This window comes from Sceloporus occidentalis, unplaced genomic scaffold (assembly GCF_023333645.1).
Source record: "Sceloporus occidentalis isolate IW3139 unplaced genomic scaffold, rSceOcc1.0.p SCAF_4, whole genome shotgun sequence".
Taxonomy (NCBI): domain Eukaryota; kingdom Metazoa; phylum Chordata; class Lepidosauria; order Squamata; family Phrynosomatidae; genus Sceloporus; species Sceloporus occidentalis.
In genome coordinates, this window is record NW_028316984.1 from 73,520,257 (window position 1) to 73,547,982 (window position 27,726).

The following is a 27,726-nucleotide window of genomic DNA, read 5'->3' on the forward strand; positions in this document are numbered from 1 at the left end:
TGGTAAAGACTGTTTTAATTGCTTAGCATCAGGATTTAGAAGCATCTTCTGCCCTTCGAAATAAAACAGATTCAAAAACTCAGGCTGGAATTGTAGCCCTTCAAGTTTCTTCTTGGAAACTTGTGCTTCTTTTTGGTCTCCAGGGAAGTCATTGGCAACACACTGGTACTGACAGCTTGATCGCCTTTAATCTTTGCTCGCAGACATTGTCTATGTGCAGTCTTGGGCTATGTAAGTTTACTCATGAGGGTGGTTCTCATGTTCTTAAAAGACAGCATTTGATCACACACCCTATGTGCCGGGAATGCAGAATGCAGCTAGTTCCTTGAAAACTATGGTACTTTTTATCCATGCTGCAAATTCAGTGAAAGGGAAAGGAAGACTTATCAGCCAAAAGCAAGAAAAAGAAACCAGAACATGCAAGGTAAAGATGAGAACTGCTCTGTCCTTCGTTTCATCAGGCAATAGATCAGAAAAGAAATAGACTTAGATATGTAAGATTTACACAAAATGTCTATTTTATAGGGCCATCCCTCAGGGCTCTCTGCACACCACAACCTTTTAATAAACTGGGCCATTAAATAGCTGCTAAGACATAAAGCAGCAGCAAGGGTGGAACTGAACATTGTGCCCTATGCATTGCAAGATAATTTAACAAGCACTTAGGATATTTGGGTTTTGCTGGCTTAATTTAACCTTTCCGGGTCTGCGGTTAGGCAAAGAACATTAGCTGTCCTTCACCTGCTTTACCTGAGCCTGGTCTGAAACTTATCCAAGAGTGTAATGAAAAAATAAAGCCAAGTGTGTTGAGAGAGGAGGGAGAGGAGAAACCTTGTATGGAAAGCTGTTTTTCCCCCCCATTCTTGCTGCACACTAGCAACTCCAGGGAGACCTAATTAATTAGAGTCAATGGAGAGAGAAAAAATAGGACATAAATGTGATAATGTTCTTCCATGTTTATTGAAACGAGGAATGAAACCAAGGCTTGTTTACATATCCTACGAATCACAGCCTATTTGGCCATGCTCTTTGAGCAATTATTTCTAAGGCAAAAGTGCCTTACATTGGACCAGCACCTGCAACCTCAGAAGAGCTTATTAATTCCTTCAAAAATAAAGAATTGAAGTTTACTGAGGTTTGATACTTTATCTACAAGCAGATAGAGGAGGACATAGTCTTTTTAGATGGTAGAAAAGCACTCTTTCAACTATCAAAATGTATGAGGAGGATCAGGAGGAGGAACAATAGTGTACTTATCCATGAAGGAAAACAAAATCACAAGTGGCCAAAACCCAAAAATGTGGCCCAAAAGTATGCAGAGTTTTAAATTCCTCATGCTAGGGAGCATATAAAGCAGGAGATAAAAGAAGAAACAACTGCAAAAATGCCCAAAAAATTGATATCCTTGCTGTGAGGAATAAGTAAAGCAAAAGCCCAAAAAATAATTTGGATTTTGTAAAGTCGAAGGCTTTCATGGCTGGCATCCATGGTTTTTTGTGGGGGTTTCGGGTGAGGAAGCACAACCTTCAAATGATTTGCAAACCAATGAAGAAAATCCAGCAAATGCTTCATTCAGCCAAGGACCAGAGAGACCCTCTCACAGCCACAGGAGTTTACCGCATACCATGCAGCTGTGGAAAAGTCTCCATAGAGACCACCAAACGCAATGTGCAAACAAGAATCAAGGAACACGAGAGACACTGCAAACTGAGCCAGCCAGAAAAATCAGCAGTAGCAGAACATGTTATAAACCATCCTGGGCATAAAATACTGTTTGAAAACACTGAAATTCTGGACCATGCCAACCACTACCATGTCAGGATGCATAGGGAAGCCATTGAAATCCACAAACACCTGGACAATTTCAACAGGAAAGAGGAAACCTTAAAGCAAACAAGGTTTGGCTACCAGTCTTGAAAAATAGCAAGATAAAGACTCAACAAATGCAAATGAGAACTCTCCCAGCAGACAATGAGCACTAAGCAAGCAGACACTAATCTCTTTTGCAGACCCTCCCACCCTGAGGCCTGCCATTAGCAACAGAACAATATACATGCAAATCACTCCTGCCTTTCCAGGTCACACAATATATATACCCAAGTGCTTTCCAGGCAAGCATTCTCTGAAGATGCCAGCCACAGATGCCGACAAAACATCAGGAAGAAACTCTTCTAGAACATGGCCACATAGCCCGAAAAACCCACAAAAAACCAATTTGGGTTTTCCCTCTAATTTTTTTTTCCGTCTGTGCAAATAAAAATAACGGACTCTTTACCAGGATTACATATATGGATTGCTTCCATGGAAGCAAAGAAAAAGAGTAATACATGGTCTTTGGGGGCAGGGGGAGATAAACTCTTTTGAAACCCTATTTTTCTTTTAAAACAAATCATATTTGACCTGCAAAGAAAGGTGACATATCGCAAAGGAGAAAAGAGAGGGGGGAAAACCTAAAATTGATTCCCAACAGATAGGGAGTAGAGCTTCAGGGAATAATATAGCTCTTTGCTCTTTTTCCTGTGTGACAGAAACAGAATAAGTTATGAAAAAAATGAGAAACTTTATGCAAATCTGTTTGACCTTCACAATTTACACAGGGCACAGACTCTAGATTTTCTCAGTGCAGAATTCAGTATTATTATGATTGTGATTTGAACTCAAAGAACCCTGTTGTTGGCCTCCTTAAACTGCAATCCTGTACAGACCTGTTTGGGATAAAACACTTTTGAGCTCAATGCATTTTACTTCTGAGTAGATATGTTTGGAAATGTGCTGTAGTGAACGTTCCTAGTCCAGCAGTGAACCATTTTGTGCATGTGATATAATTTACTGTCAACTTATAAAGAGTCAATTTTGTGGAAGGAAAGTGCATTGCAAATGTTTCCTTCTAAATTCTGGCATGTTCCCATGTGTTAAGATATCTATACAAACCCTTGTTTTTTGGCTTCTGAGAAACCAACCCATACTAAGAGCATTGTCTATTTCCTCACTTTTATTTTCTTTCCTCTGTGGCTTTCACAGCAACTTAGCGTTTTATATTAAGTGAGTCTATAAAATATAAGTTACAGGTTACTCTAAATGAATTTTCCTACGTACAGAGCACATGAGGCACTGACAAGATTATTTCTGTTGGGAATAAAAGAGAATGATCATTTGTAGCTGTCAGTTGATCCATTTGACACCAAATAAACTTGTTATCCCTGTGTTTTTACCATGGTTGGGTCCTTTTCTCTGGCTTTTAAAAACATTTTATGTGCCGCTTTAGTGATATGCAGAGTGGCAGGTATCTTTATCTTAAAGAGGATGGCTCACCAAGAGGCTTTCAAGTAGCACAGTAAGCCACAACTCCCACTGGTAAAGTGGGAAATGTTGTCAGAGGCTCTTTAGCAAATACCTTTTAAAAGTTAGCATACATTGGCTTTTTCTCCCTCCCCAAATCCCTCTTGAATTGCCACAAAACCCAATTAGAGAACAGTACTGGCAGTCACCATGTCTGCTTTTCATTCTAAACCTGTAATGTGCGACTTCTATTCATATTTATCATTGCCAGAAGATCTAATTGAATTTGGGAAGCAAAAGATTAGAAAGATTACACACTAGAATCCAGATCACCTAAGGACAGGAAAAGAACCGAATGTGTGTGTGCGCGTGCACGTACACACACATGTATATATGTAATGATAATGGTAGGAAAGAATAGTAACTATTAAATCATTCATGGGAGACAGATATAGGAGACCTGTCACAGATGAAAAAGTCTTCCATCATTTTTTTTTTTATTGCTTAGATTGTTAAAATATGGTTTTCATGTTTCTTGGCCAGAGGCAGCATTAGGAGTGCAACAAGGAAGAAAACACTTCAATTTCATTTGAATGACTGATTCCCAATGAAGACCGATGGCTCAGGTGTTGAATATGCCCTGTATTTTAGTCTGAACTTTAAAGCAACTGAATCTGTCTTTGGGACAGAGCTCAATGCCTCTTTCAAAGTTCACAACAGAATCAACACCTTATTTGCAGAGGAACCACCAGCCTCTAGTGCCACTTTCCCAAAATATATATAGAGAGGTAGAAATAGATATAGAAAGATACAGGTTGAGTCTCCTTTATACAAAATGCTTGAGACCACAAGTGTTTTGGATTTAAGTTTTGCTTTTGTTTTTGGTGGGGGTTTTTTGGAGTTTGAAATATTTGCACATGCATAATTTGGATATGGGACCCAAGTCTGAACATGAAATTCATTTAGATTCCTATATACACCTTATACAAAGCCTGAAGGTAATTTTGTACATAACATTTTTTCCCCATAATTTGGTGTTTGAAACACAAACCATATAGACAGTTTGGGATTTTGGAGTATTTAAAATTTCAGAATTCCAAATAAGTGAGACTCATCCTGTATAGATACAGTAAGAAATGTAAAATGTGGAATAAAATTTGGCCCCCATCACACATATAGCTGTCATTCTGTCAGTGAATTACAATGGTATTCATTAGATCAGTGGCCCTGCAGCTGACTTTTTTGGAGATTGAGGAGGTTGAAATTCAATACTGATTTTGCAACAACCAAAATCCCCATCCAAACTCAACTTGTCTTAGCAGTAGTCCAGTCCCCCAAACACAACCCATTTCCTGAGAGTGTAAGATCAGCAGACAAGCATCCAGCTCTTTTCCTAAAACTAGCCACAAAGCAGTGACATCACCTGCTCCCTTTACTCTTCATCCAGGAAATGGCTGGGTTTGGGGTGGGCTACCACTGAAGGTGAGGTTAGATGAGAGACTGTGACAGCTACATCTCATAGCTATATTAGCAGCCAATATTAATAGGAATGCATACATGTGAAAGAAAATCATATGTAAAGGTATATTTTGCTCTAGTCAATTCTTCCTAAAATATAGCTTGATTTGCCATAACAGCTAGAGGCTATCAAACATCAGTGCCATCTTTCCAGGTTTTGTGAAAGATAGTATAACCTATTTTACATTATTCAGAAAACAGGGTTGGGGATGAATAGAGAGCATTATCTTCTCCTATTTTGGTAGCTAAAACTAAGTACAAGGGAACTGAACAAGCAGAGATCAGGCACTGCTGCAACTGAATACAGGACACTAGTTAAATACTATCCTTTTCTGTTTGTTGTTGTTGTTGTTCCTCCTCTCCCCCACTTCTCGGGTCACACTTTTCAACCTGATTAGAATGGAGCTGTGGCTTCTAGTTTGCATTTCTGTTTGGTACGGCTGGGGACTATGTGAGATATATCAGTACAGCCAGTTTGGGCGTCTATATACAGAATAGAGAAGATAGTCCGAGCTACATTTGCCACAAAAGTTAGATTTTAGGTTTGTGGGCATGTGTGTGAGTGAGCTGGAGGAGGGAGGGAGAGAATGAGAATGGAGGGAGATGGGATTGTAGGAAAGTGTGCATGTGCAGATGAGAAGAAATCCATTGAGTGTGATTGTGTATAAATGAGGTGAGGTCAAATGTACCTTTTAATGAGTCAACAGGTAGGTGAAAATGGGTTGTCTGTGGACAAAATAAAATTGTTAGTCCCAACTAGAATAGACCAATTAAATCAATAGAAACAGTAAGTAAATTTATTATTGTCATTTCTGACTTATGGTGAACCTAAGGTGACCCTATCACAGAGTTTTCCTGGCAGAATTTGCTGATAGTGGGTTTGTCATTGCCTTCTTCTAAGGCTGAGAGAGAGTGATTTGCCCAAGGTCACCCAGTGGGTTTCCAAGGCTGAGAAAGGATTTGAACCCTAGTCTCCTGGAGTCTTAACCTACCACTCAGACAACTACAGTACACCATGCTGGCTCCAGGAAGTAAACACTTATGTAAATTCCAACAGTCCAATGGCCCTAGTCCAAATGCAACCAACAATTGGATTTATGTAAATAAATGAATGTGATTTTTCTGAAAGAATGTTTGTTTGTGTGTGAGAGAGAAAGAGAGAGAGAGAGAGAGAGAGTAACTTCTTGAGGTTGCCCGTTTTGTTTGGATTTAGAGCTGTCCATGGATTCAATCAGTTTGAGGTTTGCACATTGATTCTCTACAGGAAGAGGGTTGTTTTGAATTTGTTTTGAGTTTTCAGCTATGAATTAATTGATTCAACAAAATGACTACCTTCAGCTGTACCCTTCTATTTTTTCCTATTTGTTTGTAGAACAGATAGAGTCTGGTTAGGGTTTGGTTAAGCTCTGTGTTTGCCTGATCAAATTTATGGATCTAGAATTTTTTGGCACACAGCATCTAAGTATATGCAATACCTATACAGTATTGTATAGCTTGTAGCTCTTTTGTTGGCTTAAGACTGTAATAACTGTAATCTTTGTCTTTATCTTAGAGTTCACGTTCATCCTTTTAATGGGTGTAGTGGAGGATATGCTTCCACTAGTGGTTTTCAAACTTTTTACCCCTTTACATGTGGACATCCCCACTTCCTGCTTGATGTACTATAGGAGTAAAAATATTTAGCTCACTTAGTGTATTTTCATTTGCAGATTCATATATATTCATATCTTAAGATTTTATAAGGAAATAATGATCCGGTACAGACGGGCAGGAAGAGATGGTGAGATGCCGCCCCTTTCTGCCTCGAATCATTGCCATGGCAACCACATGGCCGCAACAACGACCCTCCCTAAAAAGGAGCTGAGAAATGCAGCTCTTTTCGGCGATGCTGTCCAGGTGCCATTGGCTCCCTGGCGCACGTTGATGAAGCAAGCATGGTGCTGCGGCATGCAGATGCTGCGCCGCGCTTGTGTCATCATGGCGGCCCCCACGTGGATGGGAGGCCACCATGATTGCAGCATCCATATGGACTAGGCTCCTGAACCCTAGAATCCCCGCCAGGATGCCACTTCCCGCCCGTATGTACCAGGCCCACATTGCTCAAATTAGAACAGTTTTATTTAAATAAATAGAAATAAATTCAGGGACTCCATATCTTGTGCCTTCCTTGAGCAACTCTCATGCCCCCAGGGGGTCCTGTCCCTTAGTTTGAAACCCACTGGCTTAGACTTTATTCTGCTTTTTTTAAAGTCATCAGTCCTTTAGCCAGTTCAATTGCTGACCATCAATGTCTGGTTGATCTTTTTATTTCTCATTTTTATAAACCTAAACACCTATCTCACTGTGTACAATATCATCATCTTTTCTCTCTCTTTGCTATGTTGGAAAGCATTCACAGTTGCTTCCCCATGGTGCCCCACCTGCACCATAGACAGTAACTAAAAGGAAAGCTTTGTTCTGTTTTATCCCTTAAATGAGAGAACAGAATATCTTTTTACAGTTCACTAAAACTCAAATAGAATTTTGTCTTTCCATCAGACATGGGGTTTTGGGGTCAGCACTTAATAGCAGAGCTGAGCAAAGAATTCTCCTTTGCATCTAGGAGTTTTCTTCCAGAGGATCAGGAGGACAACAACCCTAATTCTAATTCAGGCTTTTTGGTGATTTAGTTGGACAAACTGCTGTGACTCTGTGGACCCTTTTCAACTCAGAAAGTGTGAAGATACAGTTGAAATAGTGACTCATGAGAGCATAGATTGGGAGTTTTGCAAGTAATTGTAGCAAGCTATCTTCTCATAAGAACTGTTTTCCTGCCTGATTCATCTCAGCTGTAATTGTAAACATTGCAATGATGACTTCAATGAATACGATAGGGAAAAAAAACCAATCTGGAAACCAGGCCAAGAGGAAAACAATCAGGTACACTTTTGCTTTTCTGTTTGTAGAGAAGCTTGTTTTGTCCTTGGCCACAGTTCAGTTCACCCCTTGGCTTTAAAATGGGCATTTTTGGGATGCTTCCTGTTTTAAAATTAGCACTTTATCAAAGGGCATCCATTTCAGTGCTCTCTGTTCTAATGTTTTCTTTTCTAATAGAGAAATGCACCAGGCTTTAGATGTTCTTGTATTTTCCCAGCTGGCTTATCTCTTTTTCATTTCATTTAACTTAACAGAAGATAAGAGCTGGACTGTGGTCCAGCACAACAACACCGAGCTAACTCGAGTCCGTGGGGCTGATCCTGGGAAGCCATACACCATGAGCTTTAACTACAACAGCAGCATGGAGCAGCTGGAGGCAATGATAAATAGTGCCGAATACTGTGAACAGGAGGCAGCTTACCACTGCAAAAAGTCACGTCTGCTCAACACCCCAAGTAAGTGCCATAAAGTGAAATCTTTCCTCCTTAACTGTTATTGATTGCATAGCAGACACCAGCCACACTGCAACTCCAGCAAAAAAAGTAGAGTGCAAAGTCAGGAACCTCCTTGCTTTTTTTTCTCTTTCTCTCTCTCTATCTCTTTCATACATCCCCAAGATGTGCTTCATACCAAATAATCTCCTTGAATAGGAAGTGTAGGGCCATCCATTATAGTCATCCTGCAGAACCAAACACAGACCAAATAGCTGCCATGAAACCATGGCAGGATGTAACCACCACAAGCAGTAGCCTATACTCCTGTTAGAGGGGAAAGTAACAAATCAGTTATCTCAGCCACCCTTCCTTTCTTTATGCCAGTACATGAAGGTGTTTATTCCCAGAGTGCCTCCATTAAACAGTCCTTAAAGCCCTGGAGGCTAATTACTGGTCCAACTAACTCCTTCTGGGTGTGACACTTAGTATACCTTCTAACCTTTCACAGAAAAAAACTCTGGCATATGGCCAAGCAACGTCAGTGTGAGATCAAGATGTCAAAAAATATTAATGAGGACAAATACAAAAGCTAGAAGAAGCTGAACACTTATGACTGAGTCGAGAGGGAAGGGCAAGTTTTTGCCCCTTTCCCCCTCTCCACCCAAATCTCTGCTGAGTTGAGTGCAAACTAGGGCGCGTTACAGACCGCCCCTTTGAGGCGGCCTGTACTCGCCCCTTTCCCTGGTGTATCGGGGCCTCAGTGGTCAGAACGGCAGCCGCTGAGGCCCCGATCCGCCGCTTTCTAGGCTGCAGGGAAGCTGCAAAAGGCCACTTCCCCGCAGTCTGGAAAAGGGTGTCCTTGGGGCTTGAAGCCCCAAGGACACCCCGTGGCAGCAGGGAGGAGGAGAAAGGGGCCGCTTGGCGCCTTTCTCCCTTGCGTTGCTGGGCGCAGCCATCTGAAGGCTGCGCCCAGCGATGCAAAGCAGCGCCGCAAACCAGGAAAGAGCTCCGAAACATAGCTCCTTCCTGCTCTGCGCAAAGGGCGCGCTAAGCGCCCTGGCGTGGAGCGATGACGTCACATCCGCGCCGCCCCATATAGAGGTGGCGCAGTCGTGACATCATCATGGCAGCCCCCATGTAGCTTGCTAAGAAGACTAGCCCTCCTCCCGACCGCCATCTTGAGGGGGAGAGAAGCAGGCCGGCAACAACCGGCCTCCGCCTGCTAAGAAGACGAGCCCTCCTCCCGACCGCCATCTTGCTTATCTTTATTGCATGTTGTTCTATTCTTATTGGTTTTTATGATGTGTTAATTTTTATTGATTCTGTGAACCGCTTTGATCACCTCGGAAAAGCGGTATAAAAATAAAACATATTGTTATTATTATTATTATTATTATTATTATTATTTTGTACGGACTCAGTCTGTACTAGGGTTAGGGGGGTCCGGAAGCACCGCACCTTCCTAACCCTGGTACAGACTGACTCCGTACTAAAAGGCCTGTTTGTAACGGGCCTAAAGTACTTTTTCACTTTTAACTCAGTTTACAGGAACTGAAATATGCTGAGGACAAAGGGGGAGATTATTATTTTATTTTATTTTATTTGTATACATGCTGCCTTTCTCCTGGAGTGGAACCCAAGGTGTCTTGCAAAAGAAATCAGTTAAAACCTAACACAATTTAAATTGTCACATTTGAAATAGCAAAAAATACCATTCATTAAAACAGTATAAATTTGTTTTTAAAACATACATTAAAAAAATAAATTAACAAAACACATGCCACAATAAGAAGCCTTCCCAACAGCAATTACATATTAAAAGCCTCCTCAAACAGAAAGGTCTTTGCTTGTTAGATAAAGAAGAGCAAAGAGAGGGCCAGCCTAGCTTCCTATGGAAGGGAGTACCAGAGGGTGGGAGCAGCCACTGAATAGTCTCTCCCTGGCTACATCCACATTGCAGAAATAATCCAGTTTGTCACCACTTTAAATTCAATGGCTCAGTGCTATTGAATTCTGAGAAGTGTAGATTGTTAATTTGCCCATTTCTACAGTAAGGATTAGTTACTAAGTAATTGCTAAGGATTCTGTATGGTGTGGTATGGGAGAAGGCCACTATGGGGCGGAATGACATCATGTGGTACTGCACTAGGTGACACCTAGTAATCCCACTGCCCTCATCAGCCCAGAAAGTTACCATTGTCAATTTTATCAAAAGCCACTGAGAGGTCCAGCAGAACTAACAGGGACCCACTCCTCCTGTCTAGTTCCCTACATAGGCTATCCACCAAGATGACCAAATCTGTCTCTGTACTATAACTAGGCCGGAAGACAGACTGAATTGCATCTAGATAAGTCATCTCTTCAAGAAACCCATGGAGCTGGGAATCCACCACACACTCCAGAACCTTGCCTAAGAATAGAATGTTGGATTGTTATTCAGAATGGTTGATCCAGAGAGGCCTTTTTAGTAATGGCCTCACACAGCCTCTTTCATGGAAGATGGAAATTTCCCTTGCTGAAGTGAGGGATTCACTACTCCCCATACCTACTTGACCAGTCCTGCTGTAGGCACTTTCAGAGTCCAGAAAAGATAAGGATCCAGTATATATCCAATATGTTTCACTTCTCCAAGGATCCTGTCCACAGTCTCAGGCTGTGCAAACTGAAATGTATCCAATCATACAGGACAAGCAGGCACCAAGATTACATCCACTGGACCTGTTACAACTATAGCATCCAAGTCAAAGGGGGTCAGAGAAACTGGAATATTTTATAAACAGCTGAGAAAGTAGGAGGACAGAGGGTTAATCACTACTATTCACTACTAAAGACTAAGAGCCCTCCCCCCGACCACCATCTTGAGGGGGAGAGACGAGGCCTGGCCTGGAAAGACTAAGAGCCCTCCCCCCGACCACCATCTTGAGGGGGAGAGAGGCCTTGCAATTTTTTGTATTGTATTGCAATTTTTACTGTACACCGCTATGATCATTGCGGAATAGCGGTCTATAAATAAAACTTATTATTATTATTATTATTATTATTATTATTATTATTCCTGCCAAATCAAGACAGTTGATTTAGGTGTGGTATGAAAAGCAAGGTCTCGGGAAAAAAGCTTTGTTGTGGGTTTGTTTGTTTGTTTGTTTTTGGTCTCTTAATTATTTGATTAAGGCAGGGGGTCAGCAAAGTACAGCCAAAGTTTTTGTTTTGATTTGGTTATATTTATTTATTTTTAACCCCTCCAGACTGTTTTAGTAATAGCAATAGCAAGCCTGAGTTGAGCTTGAGCCCCTTGGCTGGGACTGAGCTCGCAACCTTATTGTTTGTGAGTGAGTGGCTGCAATACAGGCATTTAACCACTGCTCCACCAGGGCTCCTTCAATTCTTCTTGTGGCCAAAGAATTGGTTAATTCCCATTCCTGGAACCCTCTGGGAGTAGCAATTCATTAAAAAAAAGTTTTACTTCTCATCCCCTTTGAAAATCAAAAATGCCAGTAGTGGATTTCTGGCTATTTTCTATTTTGAATTTGGCAGGTGATTGGTGGTTTTCATTATTTCTGGTAGACTATGTGACTCTCAGAGGGCTCCAGCAGAAGATAATGGATACCCTCCCACATCACTGCCTCACATTTATGCTAGAGGAACAAGTTACAACTGTTTTTGAAACTATGATTTTTTAATGAAAAAGAATGTTATTTTGGAACAGTTTGAATAGTCATCTCAAAAACAAGTTTAAAACAAACAGAGATAAAGTTAAACATACATTAGGCTGTTTCCCAAATAAAGCAATAATTATCCAGAAAAAACACACAAACAAAAAAACAGCTTCCATGTATGTCACTTCACCTTTTCCTGGCTGGATCCACTGCAAGCCTCTATCTTGGGTTCCTTCTACAGTAATCCTTTGCCTTCAGTTCTGGATCTCTCAAATCCACTCTTCTCCCATATATTCTTACTGTTGTAAATCCTTCTCTTAACTGCCAACTGCCTTTTCTAGCTTTACTTATATACTATATTTTTAATCCCCCTCCCAGCCTCTTAGGCATTCAGGTGCAAAATAGACTCCAGGTTAAGTTTCCATGTCTCCTTAATTGCCAGATTCAAAACTGAACCTTTAGCCCTCCTTTGAGCTCATTTTCCTCCTTAATCATTAAGTCCCTAGGCTCACCTTTCTTGACCTTCCTGTGAGTTTCTTTCCTGTCTTTAATGCAAATTCCTGGACTGAATTGTTCACCATCCTGAAAGAGCCTCTAACATGAAATGGGGAACTATTTTAAAACCTCAAGAGCCAATCACAAAATTGCTGAGAGTTTCATTCTTTCACACAAGTTAGATCCAAGATGCAGTCAATTAACTGTGGCTGCTTTCCTGTCATTATCATTATCATTATTACCACCAAAATGAAAATAATTATTGAACATGAACTGATCTTTGAGCTTCATTCCCCAGTTTGTTACCCACAATAACTGTATGCCTCCATCCCTTTTTCCCACCTTGCCCAATTATATAGAGTTGGCTCTTCTTATACACAGATGTTTTTATACACGGATTCAAGCATCCATGGTTTGAAAATGTTCAAAAAAAAAGTATAAATTTCAAATATCAAACCTTGATTTTCTATTTTTTTTATAAGGGACACCATTTTGCTATGTCATTATATTTAATGGGACTTGAGCATACACGGATTTTGTTATCCACGGGGGATCTTGGAACCAAATCCCAGCATATAACAAGGGTCCACTGTATTCTCACTCAGTTTCATTGAGGCAATGAGTGTTCTACTTAGGCCCCGTTTACTGTTGTGAAAGTGTTCAGCTTTATCTTTGGAAATTAAAATTCCAAAGAAACAAATGGAAGCCAACGTGGAGAACTTGGATTAGTTTACCAGCTCCTGATGTCACAGTGACCTCAGCCTGGGTATTGTTTGAACCTTGGACCTTACAGCTGTGCCTTGGTGGTGTGAGTCACTGCATTTTGATAGCTGCATATCAGCTGAAGGATGATAGGTTCCCAAAACCATCTGTTTCCTCTTAGCTTTCTGTCCTGCCTGTACTAGTGAAGCTGTTTTGGGGAAAGATTGTAGAATGATAGAATCAAAAAGTTGGAAGAGACCACAAGGGTCATCCAGTCTCAAATAATCACAGTTATTTGAGAATATTAATATTATTTCTATGGCTGCTCTCTCATTTCATATATATTGTTTTGTGTTGTTTTTGTTTTGTTGAGAATTGGATATAGGGAGAAAAGAAAAAGAAACATTGAGAGTTATTGCTTTAGGTATTAAATGTATATGTATATGCTTATCCTGCCTTTCTGCCAGAAATTATACTCAAGGTGCAATATTAAAATTCAAAAAAGAAACTAAATAAGTTCCACACTTTATTCTTAACAGAAGTCAGACATATTTTATTATTTTATATTAGACTGTTATAACTACTGGACATTCTTCTTGGCAAGTAAAATGAACTCTAGATATGGGTCATAATCAGAAATAATCTGTATCATCACTTCACAGTTTCTAGATCGTGAGTCTGGACTCAGTGAGTCTTGGTTATGGTGAATTAAAATGGCTTGATCAAGGGAAAGAATATGGCTGAGCAGAATATGATTTATTTATTTATGGTATTTATAACCCACCCTTCAGCCCTAATGGCTATCAGAGTGGCTTACAATTATTATTTTTAATTAGAAGGTTCCCTGGATTGAACCTGGATCTCCCACAACATGTCAATGGATCACTGGATGTTAATTTCTGGACATCCTACAAATACCAAATAGGCATATCACAGAAAGGATGTACATAAATTGCAATATCAGGCATTTAAATAAAATTAGACTATATGCTTCTATATCAGGGGAGAGCAAAGCATGGTCCTAAGGATACATGGAGCTCTCCAGGAATGTATTTATGGCCTTTGTCCTCTCCAGTTTCTCTGGACTGTCTTTTTCTGCACACAGTAAATGGGGAAGAATTGCTTCATCTAGAAGCTTCCAGAAGCGATTATTGTCTTTTTACACTAGGTCCTCATATTTAACAGTTTTAGAAACCTGTTTTTCAAACTTTCAGACACTTCCCATTTTGTGCACACCGAAATAGTTCCATTTGAAGCATTTTTGGTGGTCGTTGAGGTTCCTGGAAGGTTCCAGAAACAGAAAATTGACTTCTAGAATCCACTGCAGTTTTTCATCCCTGTTCTGTACCCTAAGCTGTTGCCAACATCTTCAGGTTGTTTGCTGTTGCCCTCTAAAGATGAGAGAACAGCCTTGTAGCCACCTTAAAATTGAATTGAACCTCTCAGTTGAGTATTTAGTGTTGTCTCAAATATTTCTTTCCCACGTTCATGGAAATGTAACCCCTGCATTTCCTTTCCACGTAATCTGGAATGTATGGGAAGATAGAGAAGTGGAAAGAATGGGATTGTGGGGAAATGATTAGAAAGTGGTATTTATTATATTCTACTCTTTCCTTTCCTTTCCTTTCTGTTCTTTTACTTTTTTAAAAAAAATACTTATTTTCAAAGGTGTGCTGCAGCTGAGCAGTCACAACAGCAGTGTGTGGTTTTGGCAACAGATGGTCTCCAGGCTGTGAATAGTTGCATCTGTTGAATTTGGCCACTAGATATGAGTTTTGTTTAGCTTTTTCTTGTAATAATAACTTTCAGAAATGTGTACTTCATACATTTGAAAGAAAGAACTTTAGGTTTGTTTAAAACCTATTTGGGAGAAAGTGAAACTGATAGAGTTGACCATCTCTATGAAACTATCCTTCTTATTGCTTCCACAACCCTGCTTTTACGTCCTTGTCAGAGTCCTTGATGTGGTTGATGTTGTTTGATTTCAAGACATTTTGACATATGGTGACCCTAAAGCACCATATCACAGGGTTTTCTTGCAAGATTTGTTCACAGGTTTGCCATTACCTTTTCCTGAGGCTGAGAGAGAGTGTGATTTGCTCAGAGTTACCCAGTTGGTTTCAAGCCCAAAGTTGGGAGTCATACCCTGGTCATAGTTCAAAACTCAAACCACTAGGCCACAGCAAGGAGCCAGATCATGTCATTTTCTTACACTCAGCACATACACAGTCATCTAATATATGTAACACCTCATTATATAAAGTATAATTAATAGTACAATTAGTCATACTTTAGGATATGTATTTGGGTGTGTTTCTAAAATTATAAGTTTTGTTATTTCCATATCAGGACCAGAGGTGGGGGAAAAAACCTTGGAAATAAAGTACAACTTTAAATTCCACTCTGAGAACAGAACTCTGTCTTACAGCTTTTCAGTCAGTAGGTTTTAAACTTAAAAGGGTAACAACACCTTTGATAGCACCTCTCAAAATAGACTTTATGCTTTTTCTGAGTGCTATTGTGATAATATAGTGTGATCTTGGAAAAAGTGGAGCAGTGTGGGAATTGTAGTGTCCCAAACAAAAAGAGAGAAGCATTAACATATAAGTAGTGGGGTGGAGGAGTAGAGAAAAAGAAAAAAAAATTCTTATTATACCTTACAGTTCGAACATGACTTGTGTCACATTGAAAAACAACACAGGAAGACTGGCCTGAGCTCTTTTCAGATATGGGATGTCAGGGATGGGTACTTGCTTCTGAGACCTCACATAGCTGTTTGGACTGCCTTCATGAGCCATCATAGAATCACAGAACTTTATCGCACCAGGTTCTCCAAGCAGGGATGAGAACAGAACGGAAAGGGCCAGGAACAAGTCGGGGACAAGTGGGGGACGCATTTTATCACACACTGAAGTCCCTCACTCATTCCATTCCATTTCCCATCCATTTCTCATCCATTCCAGAGGGAACAATTTTTGAGAACTGTTCAGAAATATAAAGCCTTTACCTTTAAACCTGTAGGCGTACCAGCTTTCCTCACCTTTTGGAATTATGAGCATGAAGGGCTATAGTGCACCCCCATCATATACAGGTGGAATAGGGGTAATGGCTTGCGCACCACAGGCACGAGCCCCATTATTTTTAATGGGGCTCAAGCATAAGCGGAATTCTCCTTACGTGGGGTGTGTGTGTGTGTGGAATGGATCCCCCACATAAGGGAAGGGCCCACTGTATTTACACACGTGTTTATATACACCTAAAACATTAAGATACTGTGGATGGAACCAAATGGATGGATTTCTGATGTCCACTGCAAACACTAAAAGTAATTCCTGGATGGGGTGAGGCCACCATCATGTTCTCTATCTTAACATTTAGCATTCTTCCTTTGGAGAGAGAAATGAACTTCGGTATACTGTCATGAAATTCAGTTGGAATGGTGAGCCTTTGCATTTACCTGTCCTTCTTTTGCTTAAAGGAGGTTGGGTAAGAATCTACACTGATAGTATAACATTCATAATGCCCCACCAAACAACTCATTGGCCCGTTACAAACGGGCACCCTAGAACGGACTCTTCCAGATGCCCCTAACCCTAGCATGGACTGAGTCCGTAACAAATGGTGGCGGCCGTTCCACACGGCCACCACCATTTTGACGTAACGGACGCTCTGCGTCCGCATGTCACGCGGCGGAAGTGACGCCGTGAGTGCACAACTAGCACCCCGCGGCGTCTCTTCCTGGCTGCAAGAAGGAGCGCAATTTTCGCGCTCCTTCTTTTCTGCGTCCGGGAACCGCGCTGTTTGGCTGCTGTGGTTCCTGGACGCAGCAACCGGCGGCGGCAGCAGACTGCCGCAATCCGGCGGTCTGTAACGCACCATTTTAACTAATCAGCAGTGCAGAACATAGAAACAGAACAGGGAATATTAGTGGAGATGTTTCTATACTATAGACAGTTATCACAGTTACTACCAATTAGCATGTAATTAGCACTTGAGAGAAAGAATTAAAATGCAAAGGTTGCATATTGAAGACAAAGCTGGAAATATTTAAGAAAAGTTGTATATAATATATTTCAAATCAAATCATTCAGTAAATACCAACTGAGCTCTTTGCAGCATAACAGAAATTTGGAGAAAGTGCCTGTATAGTATAAGAGGTGCTTTAGAAATTATAATAGATTGTTCCAAAAATCCAGACAGTTGAATTGCAAACACTAGACAACCTATCCATGTTTTTAAAGATCCTTCCTAGCCCACATAGTAACACATTGCTCACCAACTCATTGAATAATGAGACCAGACACAGAGAACTGGGTTATAAAATGGGCAACTTTATTTAACTCAACGTATTTAAACTTATTTCTTTGAGAACTGCAAAAAACCAGGGAGGAGAACCTTGTGTAGGAACAGCTGGCGGATGGTCTGCTCCAAGACCAATTCCCCAGGTTCCAAAGGGCGAAAACACCTGAGCCCCAAGGGCAATCCATAATTGGGTTGCTCCCTGGCCGGCGTCCGGAAGGCCAACCCAAGACTCCCCCACTTAACTCACCAGACTTAAGTGAGGGTTTAAATCTCAAGCCAGCTCCAAGGCAAGACTCCCCCACTTAACTCGCCAGACTTGAGTGAGGATTTAAATCTCAAGCCAGCTCCAAAGCAAGTCTCTTTCCCTTCACGTTTACTCGCAAGACCTAAATATGAGTTCCAGAGACCTACCTTCACCCTTTAGGAGGGTGCCGAGGTGTTCACTGAAACGTCTATCCCCCCACCTATTTATGACCATACCCATGCCAATTGTCAAAGTCTTCAACCAACAGTGTGGGGGAGGCGAAAAACCCTTGGAAAGGGGAGAAAATTCCTACCCAGCCCTGAGGCAACCAGAATTAATTTTCACACTGGTGTCGAGGTGGGAGAGTGGGCCAACGTTTGAAGCCAAGTGAGAGGAGGTTGGGCAGGCAAGCTTCAAGCAGGCTAACCCTGCCCCCTCCTCTCCCAGCAGCCAGCAGAGCATGCTGTTTTCCTTTAAAATGCTGGTCTCTTCAATGAGAGGCCAGCAACATCTCCTCCCCAGCCCAAAAGGTCAGGAAGAAGCATTATATCATAGTATCCTGATTGTGGGGTGTTATAAGCATAAAATATCCATATTTAGATATATGTCAAACCTCAAATTCTTTCACATTCCAAATACAAAGAGATTCTTTGCAAATGAAGGATACATCTGCTCTTCAGAAATCATCCAGTTTAACACTGATTGCATCTCTCCCTACAATGCTGTAACCAGTTCTAATAAGATGAGTTAAGTGTCTGTTCTGTCCAATGGTAGCTACAGTCCATGAGATGGTTAAAGTTTTAGTCAGACTTTAAAGGGACACTCCAAAGGACTGATTCTATTTTAGGGATAGTATTCTGTATCTGCTAAAATTCAGACTGTTTAGAATTCACTGCCACTCTGATCCACCAGCCACTGCTGGTTCAATGGCTTCATACTAAAATTGGCAAGCCACAGGCCTCCCTCCCCTCTTACAAATGAATAAAGTCTTTTAAATCAATTTCAGGTTTCCATTATTTCCCATATGACACTAATCTGATTATAGTGCTAGGCACTGTTTACTGATTTAAATAATTATATCCTGTCTTTTGATCGGGTAGGTCCACAAAATACTTAAAATCCATAAATCAATTTAAAAGAAACAAAACAAAACAATTTGTAAGCAATAAACAAAAGCAAGTAGGACACTGTGCCCAAACAGCAGGAAAAACACATTAATTGTAGAATAACCAGTATGCACAGCATCTGAATGAACTTGAAATTTGCACAGGTGAAATATGGAATATTGAGCCCTAATCCACCTGGGTATGGTACAATATGTTACTATAATATTTCTCTAAAACCTTTCACATTTCCCCTCTTCAGTTTCTGTATCAATGAATGTGTTATAAAGTTTGTTCATTCCACTTTTAACTATACTATTATTATTATTAGAAGAAGATTTCAAACCTTAACATCCCCCCCCCCCCCAATATTGGTCTAAATCCCACCTGGCACTGGTGCTGCAATAACCATATGATGGCATTTCTCCCACACAGTCCTTTGGCATGACTGAAGATTGGCTTCAGAAGATGTCCCAGCCTTCCAAAGCAAGTTTGTTTGCAACATAGAAAGGAGCAATCGTTCCCTTCTTCCATTGGATTCTGCTGTTCTGGTTGCAGCCACTCAGAACTGGCATCACAGCATAATGGATTCAAATTCCAAGACAAGATATTCCACTTAAACATGAGAGGTGTTTATACAGAGTTTAGATGTGCCTCTTTCAGAACTGCTTTAGTTGTGTATACCTGCATGGCAGGGACTGAACTATAGGTCTCTTGAGGCCCCTTCCGATTCTAAGATTCCATGATTTTGTAAAACCACTTTTCATATCCCCCCTCCCCAATTCATTTATCCCAATCTTCTGCAGTATGTTTCCAGGGAAAAGTCCAGTTCACTGTTTTTGTCTCACCTTATTCTGTTTTGAGTTGCCTTACCTTGAGTACGTCCAATTATTCTCTGGAACTGAAGACCCTAAATATTCTCCACACACCCTCACATTATATTATCCCATTGTGTTAGGGTTGTAATCCTGGAGCTCACCGAATATTCTGCTCATGAGAATGAAGCTCAGATATACTAAAAGAATAAAAATATTTCCAACATGCAGATGTGAGATACTGAATAATGACAGGCAAAATAGGACTTAGCTCAAATGTGTGTATAACTGGTGTGTGTGTGTGTGGGAGGGAGGGAGGGAGAGAGAGATTGAGAGATTGAGAGAGAGAGAGAGAGAGAGAGAGAGAGAGAGAGAGAGAGAAGATGCTCTTGCCAGCGATGTGATATGGAGAAATGTTTCTCAGAATGTTACATTCATTCTCTTACAGTGGCTAAATATTCTTCTCCAAGTATCTCATTTGTTTACTCCTGGGTGATATTTTCATCTGGCCTGAGAAACCTCCAAAAATCACAAAGTTTGATATATGAAGAAGCTGGATGGGAATATACTCAGAAAAATACATGTGGAAGATCCCTTAAGGCAAATAAATCTAGTAACTTTGACTATATATGAAACGTTTATTCCTAATGGGCAAGCAGTTTACAATCCAAACACTTTGTGGAGAAGGGGGAGGAGGGCAAGGAAAAGTCAGACAAGACTAAAAAGCATTGTGACTTGTGACATCTTAGCTTTTAAAAGGCATGGACCATACATGGCTTTTCTTAGATTCTTAGGTGATCATAATCTTGTCAATGGCAAATCAGAACTTAGAAATATTGCTTTTCTGAATTCCAACTCCCAGAGTCCCCCAGCCAGTATCACAGCCATCATGGCAGTTTTGCTGTATCGCATCTGCAACACTGGCGTGGGACAGACCACTCGAAATGGGTGGCCTGCTGGCAGCCTAATTCCCTCCAGAGGGAAGCTGCAGCCATCAAACTGCACAGCCGTCGTCTGGAGGAAAAAGAACCCAGAAAAAAATGGGTTCTTTTAGCACCGCAGGGTGGACATAACGAGTGCGTCAATGGTGCACTCATCATGTAAGCGACCATGGTGATGTGCAGACGCCGTGTGTCATATAACAATGGTGGTTCCCCATATGGATGGGGTGGCGCCATTATTGTACCACCGTGCCTTGCTAGGGTTAGGGACCATACGGTTGCTGCACCGTCCCTAACCCTAAAATCGGCACCAGCATGGCGCATTTGGGCTGTCTGTTTCAGCCCACTGCTTTACATTTTGGACTTCTTTTTGCAAAATTCTTCCAAGGGGTGGCTTGCATAAAAAAGTTTATGGAGCAAATACAGATGGAACCTTAACTAGTCTCTTTGCTCAACTTAAGAAGCAAGTTGAATGCCTTCTGCCATTTTCACCAGTGATAGTTTGCACAGACTCCATCTGTTGAATACTCATATCACTCAAAACACCTCAGTTGGTCTAGGAAACTAGTTGCATGCCTTCTCACCTTCCCACGGCACTTTCATTCACACACCTGCTTCTATGATATTACACAGAATAAATAGCTATGGGATATTTAATAAGACAGGATATCCTAGCAGTTCCAGTATGGAATGATACACTGTTTACAGAAGATCAGTCTTTCTGTAAATAATCCAGATATTCCTCTGGAGGAATCAGCAGTGAAACATAATTACTTCTGTTCAGTTTATTCACAACTCACCCAAAATATTCATAACTGCTATTACAGGGTATCCTCCCTCCCCCATATTCTAAATCAAATAAATGTTTGGACTGAAAGGGAAACTTAGGCCCGATCCAGATGGGCCTTTGCGGCGCCCCCATCACATGCTAGGGGTTGGCCGAGGGCGCACCGCCCATACTGGCCTCACCCCAGCACGTGACGAGGGCATCAAAATGGTGGCACCCTATACACACGGGTGCCGTCATTTTGACGTGATGGACGCTTACCATCTGCACGTCACGCCCCCATAAGAACATCGCAAGTGCACCATTGGTGCACTGCGATGTCCTTATAGCGCCACAGAAAAAAAGTGCTTTTTGTGGGTTCTTTTTGCTGCCCAAGGGAGCCGCGCGGTTTGTCCACTATGGCTCCCTCACACAGCAAAAGAAGGTGCGGGCAGACCACCCTTTTTGGGCAGTCTGTATAGTGTCATTGTAGCTCTTTCATGGTTTGGCCTCCTTTACTATTATGGGGCTTGCAAATCTTTTATACTGTATATAAAGATATGAAAAATTATTTTAAAATATTTGTTTCTTATTTTTCTGTCTTCTTTTAAATGCTTGAGAGGTTGAAGAAAGAGTGTACAAGTACACACAAAATGCCTTACATTCCCCTTACACTCCCCACCCTGATTTTGGGATGATTTTGTTGAATTCTGCTAAGGAATAATCTTTGGTGGTTCTTTAAATAACGGTCCTTAAGAAATTTTTGTTTACTGTCTGTATGGGGTTGAAAATAAGCAAGACTTTTAGAATTTGAGTTTGCAACTTCCATTCTTCATGACGGTAATCCTCCTACTTAGGACTTTATCACACTGGGAACATAGGAGGAAAACCGGGGCTTTAACCAGTGATTATCCTTTGAAAATTGCACAATCGTGAGTAAGATTTTCACACACATTGTGATTAAAGAGCCATTAACCCAGGAAGAAGCACACAATAAATGGCCACAAATAATTCATGGGTTTTCCCCATGATTGATTTGTTGCTGTTTATTGCCTGGTTATTCTTTAATCGCAACATCATGTGAAAATCTTAGGATCATAGAATCAAAGAGTTGGAAGAGACTACCAGGGCCATCCAGTTAACCCCCCTGCCATGCAGGAACTCAAAGCACCCCTGGCAGATGGCCATCCAGCCTCTCTTTAAAGACCTCCAAAGAAGAAGACTCTCCCACTCTCCAAGGGAGTGTGTTCCACTGTCAAACAGCCCTTACCGTCAGGAAGTTCCTCTGAATGTTGAGGTGGAATTTCTTTTCCTGTAGCTTGCATCTATTGTTCTGGGTCTTATTCTTTGGATCAGCAGAGAACAAGCTTGCTCCATCCTCAATATGACATACCTTCAAATATTTAAACAAGGCTACCATACCAACTCTTAACCTTCTCTTCTCCAGGCTAATCATACCCAGCTCCCTAAGTCTCTCCTCGTAGGGCATGCTTTCCAGACCCTTCACCATTTTGGTCACCCTCCTCTGGACATGCCCCAGCTTCTCATCATCCTTTTTGAATAGTGGTGCCCAGAACTAGACAGACGATTCTAGATGAGGCCTGACCAAGGCAGAATAGAGTGGCACTATTACTTCCCTTGATCTAGACCAGTGGTCCCCAAACTCTGCCCTTTAAGAGGTTTTGGATTTCAGTTCCCAGACGCCTTAGCCATGTTGGCCTAATAGTCTGTGATCTGAAGTCCAAAATCCCACTGATCTAGACACGATGCGGCCTAAAATCACAGTGGCCTTTATAGCTGCCACATCATATTGTTGACTCATGTTCAACTTGTGGTCTACTAGGACTCCTAGATCCCTTTCACATGTAGTCTCTTTAAGCCAGATGTCCCCCATACTGTATCTATGTGTTTCTTTCTTCTCTCCCCCGCCCCCCTCAAGTACAGTACCTTACATTTCTCTGTGCTGAGATTCATTTTGTTAGCTTTGGTCCAGCTTTCTAATTAAGTTTGAATTTTGATCCTATCCTCTAGTGTATTAACTATTCCTCTTAATCTGGTGTCATCTGCAAATTTGATAAGCATGCCCCCTATTCTTTCATCTGCGTCATTGATAAAGATGTTGACTAGCACTGGGATCAGGACAGAACCCTGTGGCACCCCATTAGTCACTTCTCTCCAAGATGAAGAGAAGCCATTGATGAGCACCCTTTGGGTTCGGCAGGTCAACCAATTACAAATCCATTTATCAGTTACCTTGTCTATCCCACATTTTACTAGCTTGTTTGCAAGCATGTCATGGGGAACCTTGTCAAAGGCCTTACTGAAATCAAGACATACTATATCTACAGCATTCCCTTCATCTACCAAGATAGTAATTTTATCAAAGAGAGAGAGAGAGAGAGAGAGAGAGAGAGATCAGATTACTCTGGCGTTACTTGTTTTTCAGAAACCTATGTTGACTTTTGTGATTATGGCATTCCCTTCTAAATGTTCACAGACTCTCTGTTTAATGATCTGCTCTAGAAGCTTTCCTGGTATTGATGTCAGACTAACTGGATGATAATAGTTAGGATTCTCTTTTTTTCTCTCTCCCCTTTTTGAAGATGGGGACAACATTTGTCCTCCTCCAGTCTGCTGGGACTTCTCCTGTTCTCCATGAGTTCTCAAATTGGCAATGGCTCTTAATCTTAATCGTGACCGTGTGATTTTCACTGGATAATCACTGTTTAAAGCCCCAATTTTCCCCTTGTGATAAAGCCCTTAGTAATATTAGCACAAAGGAGGACAGCTCTTGTCTGTCTATTTAATCTATTTATTTGAGATAAGTTGAATGCCTGTTCCTGCTATGGATGGATGGATGGATGAATGGATGAATGGATGGATGGATGAATAATAATAATAATAATAATGTGTTTTATTTTTATCCCACCCATAAGATCGAGGTAGGTTATAACAATAAAAATACATAATTACATAATAAGTAAAATTAAATAATCCCCTTATGCCCCTTCCTTAAAGTAAACCACATAATTAGAACAGCAACATTGTTCAATACAATTAAAATTATTTAAAATAGTAATAATTAGAGTGAGACATCTTGGGGCAATCATAGGGCAATCCGTGTCAGTAGGACTGGAAGAGTCAGGGAAGGCCTGTCAGAAGAGATCCATCTTGATGGCCTTTTTGAAGCCATCAAGATTGATGTTATGTCGGATAGATAGATACGATAGATATCAACAGTAAGAATTAGGTGTTCTATTTATTCTTCTAGTTAATTCAAATCAGGGATGAGAATTATTTGGCCTGTCAGTCACAAGGGTCCATTCAAGGGTATTACAAGATTTCCAGCAACCTACCAATGTCTCTCAATCAACTCAGTTTTGGCTGGGGGAAAAAATGTAATTTGGTGGCCAAAAATAACCACCACGCAGTGCCATTTCTGAAAGACCTTAAACTGTTTTGGCTCCCTGCTTGGAAACAGCAGTAGTGATAGTAACAGCAATACCCACTTGAAAATCCAGATCAGGTTGCCCAAAATGATGCCTGCAGTGGGGAGGAGCTGAAAATGAAGTGATATGATCCAGTGTGTGTCTACTCAATTTTTTTCTTTAGATGAGATTTTAAAAACATGTAAATAAAAAGAAAGTGAGGGGGGGTGAACAAGTTTTAAAAGGAGATGTACATAGGATATGAATGTGGACTAGGCATATCATTTATTATTATTATTATTATTATTATTATTATTATTATTTGTATACCGCCCTATGGGAAACCAATCCGGGTGGTTGACAACAGTAAAATATAAATTAATAAATTAATAAATTAATATGCATTAATATACTTGTATGTGAGATAGTAGACCAAGTCTATGAAAGCTCATGCTACAACTTCTTTTTCACACTTAGTCTCATAGGTGCCCCAAGATCCTTTTGCATACTGATATTCAAGACCAAAATGACTATGGGACTCAACAGACGGGCAGAAAGGGGTGGCGAGATGCCACCCCTTTCTGCCCCAGATGGAGGCCGCAGGAACGAAACGCCGCAGCTTCCAGGAGGCCTAAAAAGAACCCGCTCCCAGCAGGTTTTTTTAGGCCGCACATGGGTTGCCATACGCGTGCTCATGTGCCATGATGATGCCCCATGTGTGCCACGCCGTTTGAATACTGCGCTGCATGGACATCCCATGTAAATGGTGGCATGCCAAGATGGTGTCCATGACACAAGGTAGGGTTTGGGAATGTGTGAATGCTCTGCCCAACCGCAGCCCTAGTTCAGGCCCAGGCCAGCATAAAGTACCGGTCTGTTTAGGGCCTATCTGCTTTATCACACTAGGGGGCAAATGGGATTTAAATGAGAGTTAAACTAGAGAAAACCAGGAAATATTGTGTGATAAACATCAGGTATTTCCTGGTTAACTCTCGTTTAAATCCTATTTGCACCCTAGTGTGATAAAGCAGTATGTCTCTGAATTCTACATTAAATCACAGTAAGCTGAATGTCTGTCCAAAAGTGGATTTTCTTGAAAGTGATAAGAGTAAAATAAGATGGTCATGAGTAGTTTAACCAGAACATTTTCTGACCATTCAAAAATGGATAGTGAGAGATTTGCCTTTCTAAATTTGGAAAGTACTGTATGTGATTTACTAACAGTAAAAGTACACAAGTTCCAGCAAGGTTGATGTTCAGTTAAATTTCAAGTTTCAGTGATAGAATGTAGAAATGCATGTCATATTTACAAAGATATATCCAGGATTTTTCCCCTAATATAAAACAAATGTGTTGTGATACCTTCTACTAGAAAGGTGTGATGACAGTACACTGACCTCATATGTCACAAAAAGGCACCATCTGTATTACATTTTGTGCAAATTGAAGAAAACTCACATCTTGCACTAGACCAAGAGGCCATTCATTTTTCCTTTGTCCTTTCCCCCCCAACCTCCACAAAATGTCTCTGTGAAAAACCAATATCTTTATGAAGGTAAGCACAGAAACAGAAAGCATTAAAAATACAGGCTGGTTAATTGCAAAGGCACAGTCAACCCCTCCCATGTTACTGCTTTTCATAGTAACATTCTGTGCATTTTACAGAAATGTCATTGAAATTGTGCAAAATAAGAACAAAACTCCTCCCACCCATGCATTGTGATGAGGGGGGAGGACTTTGCATTTTTCATTTACTGAGTGAAGATAATAATAATAATTAATAATTGATGAACCAAGATGAGATTTACATTCCCAATGAAACCTGGTCTGCAGGATTTCTCAAACACAATAACTAGAAATTTTGAGAGCACACAAACAAGTTCTTTTGGTATCCTATAACGCATTTTATTCAATCATGAAGACTTGTGCTCATTTAAGGTGTCATCTGACCAAGTTTTAAATCAAGGTCTTGAAAGGCAGTCTTGACCCATCATCACACTAGTTACTAAGATTGCAAAGTGGTTTGGGGGAGAAGATGGAGGCAAAATAGGAGTTGAATAGTGCCCACTTCTGCTTGTATATTTGTCACCTACTCGAAAATAGTTACTGGGGTCAGCACAGCAGTGCAGTTTTCTGTACAATCTGAAGAAACAATTTGCTTTTTAAAAATTCAGATCAAGGTGATACAAAGAAGTTTAGTCTTGCTGGAGACTTGGGAAAGGAAAGCTTCATTCATTTTGTACATCTGAACATTAAATTTATTGATTGTATTTTTGTACGTGTCTATTCAAAAGTGAGCTGAACTTTTTTCATGGGGACTTAGGGTTGTATATAAGACTTCAGGTCCATGGTTATGTCTGCTACTCATACTGAGCTCTATTTTGTTCAAAGCTTGATATATCCTTCTTGCTATTTGTCTGCTATATTTATTTTCTGTACACATTGCCCACATGCTCACACTGAGTGCTACCTGTCTCCCTCCTTCCACAACTAAGACATTTAATTTCTCATCCTCACTTCTCCAAAACCGACAGTTTACCTAAAGGTTAAAAATTATGCATTCAGTTAACAAGCTCCAGCACTTCTTCCACATTAGCATTAATAGTGCATGAAAAAGGGCTCATGGTAGTTTTTACTCAGAAGCAGGAGACCGTTCCTCCCCCTCCCCCATTTTTCTTTCTATTCAGCCTATGTCAGTTAATGAGGCCATAATGTTAGCTGCAGCAGTTTGCTGATGGAATTGCTAAGGTGATAATGGCTCTGGATCTGTACATTATTTCCCTTCCCCCTATCCTTTTTTAAACTACCAAACTTAATGTTGCTCTGACATATTTTCTTTGCTGATGAAATCAAGCCGCCAGAGGCATATACAGACTGGGAAAATACCGTGCATCAAAATCCTTATCACTGGCACATGAAAAGGAATCTCAGGTGTTCTTTGTTGCTACCACTAAATCAAATGGTCCCTGTGTAGAATAAAGGAAATTATTTCAGCTCTACGCAAACATCTGTTTCAGAGAAGTTGCGTTAGGTTGATGGGTGTGGGCAAAATCAAAAAGGTAGGATGAACAATATTCAGTAGTAGTTTCAAACTCTTATGGCAAGGGCTTCAGCCTTAGGAGAGGGG

General features: G+C 40.7%; 1 protein-coding gene across 2 annotated transcripts in view; it reads left to right on the plus strand.

Annotated features, from left to right (window-relative positions):
• LOC149313993 (contactin-associated protein-like 5) overlaps nucleotides 1–27,726 on the plus strand; it is a 508,214-nt gene that overhangs the window by 350,498 nt on the left and 129,990 nt on the right. Inside the window, exon 13 of one of the 2 annotated variants that reach the window (XM_089520319.1) lies at nucleotides 7,968–8,168. The exons of the other annotated variant lie outside the window; for it this stretch is intronic. Within the exon in view, the coding sequence (XP_089376445.1) occupies nucleotides 7,968–8,168 (201 nt within the window). The remainder of the gene's footprint in view (nucleotides 1–7,967; nucleotides 8,169–27,726) is intronic. 2 annotated transcript variants of the gene reach the window in all.